Source organism: Scyliorhinus canicula, chromosome 17 (genome assembly GCF_902713615.1).
Source record: "Scyliorhinus canicula chromosome 17, sScyCan1.1, whole genome shotgun sequence".
NCBI classification, from domain to species: domain Eukaryota; kingdom Metazoa; phylum Chordata; class Chondrichthyes; order Carcharhiniformes; family Scyliorhinidae; genus Scyliorhinus; species Scyliorhinus canicula.
This window is the reverse complement of record NC_052162.1, coordinates 133,037,325-133,041,140: the sequence shown is the minus strand read 5'-3', so window position 1 is coordinate 133,041,140 and position 3,816 is coordinate 133,037,325. Positions and strand designations below refer to the sequence as shown.

General features: G+C 49.0%; 1 protein-coding gene across 1 annotated transcript; it reads right to left on the bottom strand.

The window, feature by feature from the left end:
* Window positions 1-213: 213 nt before the first annotated feature.
* Window positions 214-3,611, bottom strand: LOC119951160 (zinc finger protein 239-like). The gene is made up of 2 exons (XM_038774188.1): window positions 3,548-3,611; window positions 214-1,247 (listed from the first exon to the last, which is right to left on the bottom strand). Exon 2 carries the CDS (start codon window positions 1,142-1,144, stop codon window positions 266-268), a length of 879 nt encoding a protein of 292 aa, XP_038630116.1. The 5' UTR covers window positions 1,145-1,247; window positions 3,548-3,611; the 3' UTR covers window positions 214-265.
* Between the last annotated feature and the right edge of the window lie 205 nt (window positions 3,612-3,816).

The following is a 3,816-nucleotide window of genomic DNA, read 5'->3' as shown; positions in this document are numbered from 1 at the left end:
TTCGGAGCAGGTGAATGGCCTCCCCATAGTATCCCTAGATTGCAGAAGGAGACCATTTGCCTGTCGAGTCTGCGTGACCCTCTAAAAGAGCACCTTACCCAGGCCCACTCCCCCACTCTATCCCAATAACCCCACCTAACCTGCACATCTCTAGACACAAACGGATAATTTAGCATGGCCAATCCACCTAATCTGCACTGTGGGAGGAAACCAGAGCACCATTGGAAACCAACGCAGATACAGGGATAAAGTGCAAACTCCACAGTCACCCAAGGCCAGAATTGAACTCCGGTCCCTCATGCTGTGTGGCAGCAGTGCTAACCATTGTACCTCTGTGCCGCCCTAGGTGAGAAATCTCCCTGGTGTGAATTCGCTGGTGTGTTAATAGATTGTATGATCGAAAAAAGCTCTTCCCACACTTAGAGCAGGTGAACGGCTTCTCCCCAGTGTGAACCCTCTGGTGTCTCAGCATTGTGGATGAGCGAGCAAATCCTAGCCCACAAATGCAGCAGATGAATGGCTTCTCTCCAGTGTGAACTCGCTGGTGTGTCAGCAGGTCTGATGAACGAATAAATCCCTTCCCACAATCAGAGCAGGTGAATGGCCTCTCTCCAGTGTGAACCTGCTGGTGTTGCAGCAGGAAAGTTGACTGAATGAATCCCTTCCCACATTCAGAGCAGGTGAATGGTCTCTCCCCGGAGTGAACTCGCTGGTGTGTCAGCAGATTGGACGATCGAGTGAATCTCTTCCCACATGTCGAGCAGGTGAACGGCCTCTCCCCAGTGTGAACTCGCTGGTGTACATTGAGGTCAGATGAACGTTTGAAACGAGACTCACAGTGGGAGCACCTGAATGGTCTCTGGTCCGTGTGAATTCGCTGGTGTATCATCAGATTGGATGATCGAGTAAATCCCTTCCCACACTCGGAGCAAGTAAATGGCCTTTCTCCGGTGTGACTACGCTGATGAGGTTCCAGGTCAGGCGGGTAATTGAAACCTTTCTCACAGACCCCACATTTCCACGGCTTTCCCCCAGTGCGACTGCCTTTATGATCTGAGAAGTCAGATAATTGGTTGAAGCCTTGCCCACACACAGAACATGTGTACGGATTCTCTCCACTGTAAACACTGCTTTTTCCTTCCATGTTAAAAATCTGATATTAGGATGTGCTGAATTGGGAGACTGTCAGATCTTGATGTGACGTTTTGTTTGAGTTTCCCGACTGCAAATCCTCCCCTGCTAATACCCTGTGAAATCGACATAAAACAGAAATAAGGAGTGAGAGCGAACCCACAAAACACAAAGGCAGGTTGTGCTGAATCAATCTAATAATTAGTGGGATGGGCACTACCAGAAGGAAGTGACCATGAAAGGCGAATGCAGAGTGAGAGTATATCAATGAGACAATGATTTTCTTTTCTGGTCACTGGGGCACTGAAGCCCCGCCCATGACCCACTGCATCTCCAAAATGGTCCCGCATGCTCACTGCTCCCATTGAAACAAGATGGTGGCTTTTAACCGGGGCCTGTTCCTGGGGACAAAGCCCAGGAGCTGCAAACGTGGGACCTCTGGGGTCTTATTCGGGCTTGCGGCCTATGCTGTGGGTTTATGATCCCTCCGCTCAATGCCTCCCTCTGTCCTGCTCGCTCTCACCAATTTCCAAAAGCCTCTCCCGCAAGCACACGGCTCAGAGAAAAGTGAGACTGTGCATGCTCCAGGCGATTCAGCACGGCTTCTGTGCACTGAACTCCCGTTAAGTTAATAAATAATCTTTATTAATATCACAAGTAGGCTTACATTAACACTGCAATGACGTTACTATGAAAATCCCGCAGTCGGAGGGAACTGCAGCAGCCGGAGAAAACCCACGCAGTCACAGGGAGAACATGCAGAGTCTGCACAGACAGTGACCCAAGTCCGGAATCGAATCTGGGACCCTGGCGCTGTGAGGTAACAGTGCTAACCACTGTGCTACCGTGCCACGCAAATGTGAGGTAATGCATTTTGGAAGATCTAATACAGGTGGGAAATATACACTAAATGGCAGAACCCTTAAATGTATTGACAGGCAGAGGGATCTGGGTGTACAGATCCACAGGTCTTTGGAAGTCACAAGGCAGGTGGAGACGATAGTCAAGAGGTTATACGGCATGCTTGGCTTCATCGGCCAGGGCACTGAGTTTAAAAATTGGCAAGTCCTGCTACAACTGTACGGAACCTTAGTTAGGCCACTCTTGGAATATAGTGTTCAATTCTGGTTGCCACACTACCAGAAGGATGTGGAGGCTTTGGAGAGGGTACCAAAGAGATTTATCAGGATGATGCCTGGTATGGAGGGCATTAGCTATGAGGTGAGGTTGGAGAAACTTGTTTTTTTCTCACTGGAACGACAAAGGTTGAGGGGCGACCTTATAGAAGTCTACAAAATTATGAGGGGCACGGACAGAGTGGATAGTCAGAAACCTTTTCCCAGGTAGAAGAGTCAATTACATTGGGACATAGGTTTAAGGTGCGAGGGGCAAAGTGTAGAGGAGATGTGCGAGTGAATTTTTTTTACACAGTGTCTGGAACTCACTGCTGGAGGAGGTGCTAGAAGCAGCTACTATAGTGACGTTTAAGGTGTATCTTGACAAATACATGAATAGGATGGGAATAGAGGGATGAGGGATACGGACCTCGGAGGTGAAGAAGGTTTTAAGTTTGGCAGGTAGCAAGGTCGGCGCAGGCCTGGAGGGCCGAAGGGCCTGTTCGTGTGCTGTAATTTTCTTTTATATACATTAACAATCGGGAAGAAGGAACTGAGGGCACTGTTGCTACATTTACAGATGATACAAAGATATGCAGAGGGACAGATAATATTGAGGAAGCAGAGGGGCTGCAGAAGGACCTGGGCTGGCTAGGAGAGTGGCCAAGATATGGCAAATGGAATACAATGTGGAAAAGTCTGAGGTGGGAAAATGGAGGCATAGACTACTTTCTAAATGAGAAAAGGCACAGGACATCAGAAGCACAAGGGACTTAGGAGTCCTCTTGAGGTGAACGTGCAGGTTAATTCAGCAGTTAAAGAGGCAAATGCAATGTTAGCATTTATGTCGAGAGGGCTAGAATAGAAGAGTAGGAATGTACTTCTGAGGTTGTGTAAGGCTCTGGTCAGTCTCCATTTGGAATATTGTGAGCAGTTGTGGGTCCTGTATCTAAGGAAGGATGTGATGGTCTTGGAAAGTTTCCAGAGGAGGTTGACAAGAATGATCCCTGGAATGAAGAGGATGGCCGGTTGTTAAAAATGGGTCCCGGGTAAAATAGTTTGAGAAACACTGCTGGAGGGATTCTCTGATCAAAGGGCCAGGCTGGCCGCGCATGCGCCCTGCAGTACGCTGGCAGCGGTGGAACTGGGCCTGACCCGGATAAACGCCCCACAGCTGCAAACTCGGGATCTGCAGGGTCTGATTCCGGGCCTGGGGCCTGCACCGCGGGGTTATGAAGTCTCCGCTGCCTCCGCACCCCATCTCCCGGCTCCATTCCTCCCTCCGCCCCACTAACTCTCACCATCAGAATATGCCTCTCCTGCGCTCCCAGAGCACCGAGAAAAGTGACACTGCGCATGCCCCAGATGCAGCACTGCGCCTGCGCACTGGACTACTGTGGTGTGAATAATGCACAGTCCCAGCCGCAGGGGACATTGGGTAATAGTGCACCTTGGAAGCTAAAACATTTAATACAAAATATCTTTTTTACCCTTTGACATAATTTTTTTAAATCTCAAAAATTGTAAATTGGTAATCTGCTACCTTACATTTCTCCAAGTTCTCTTGTGC

Coding starts and splice junctions, on each gene's coding strand:
- LOC119951160 (XM_038774188.1), bottom strand. CDS start 1,144: ATGGAAGGAAAAAGCAGTGTTTACAGTGGAGAGAATCCGTACACATGT.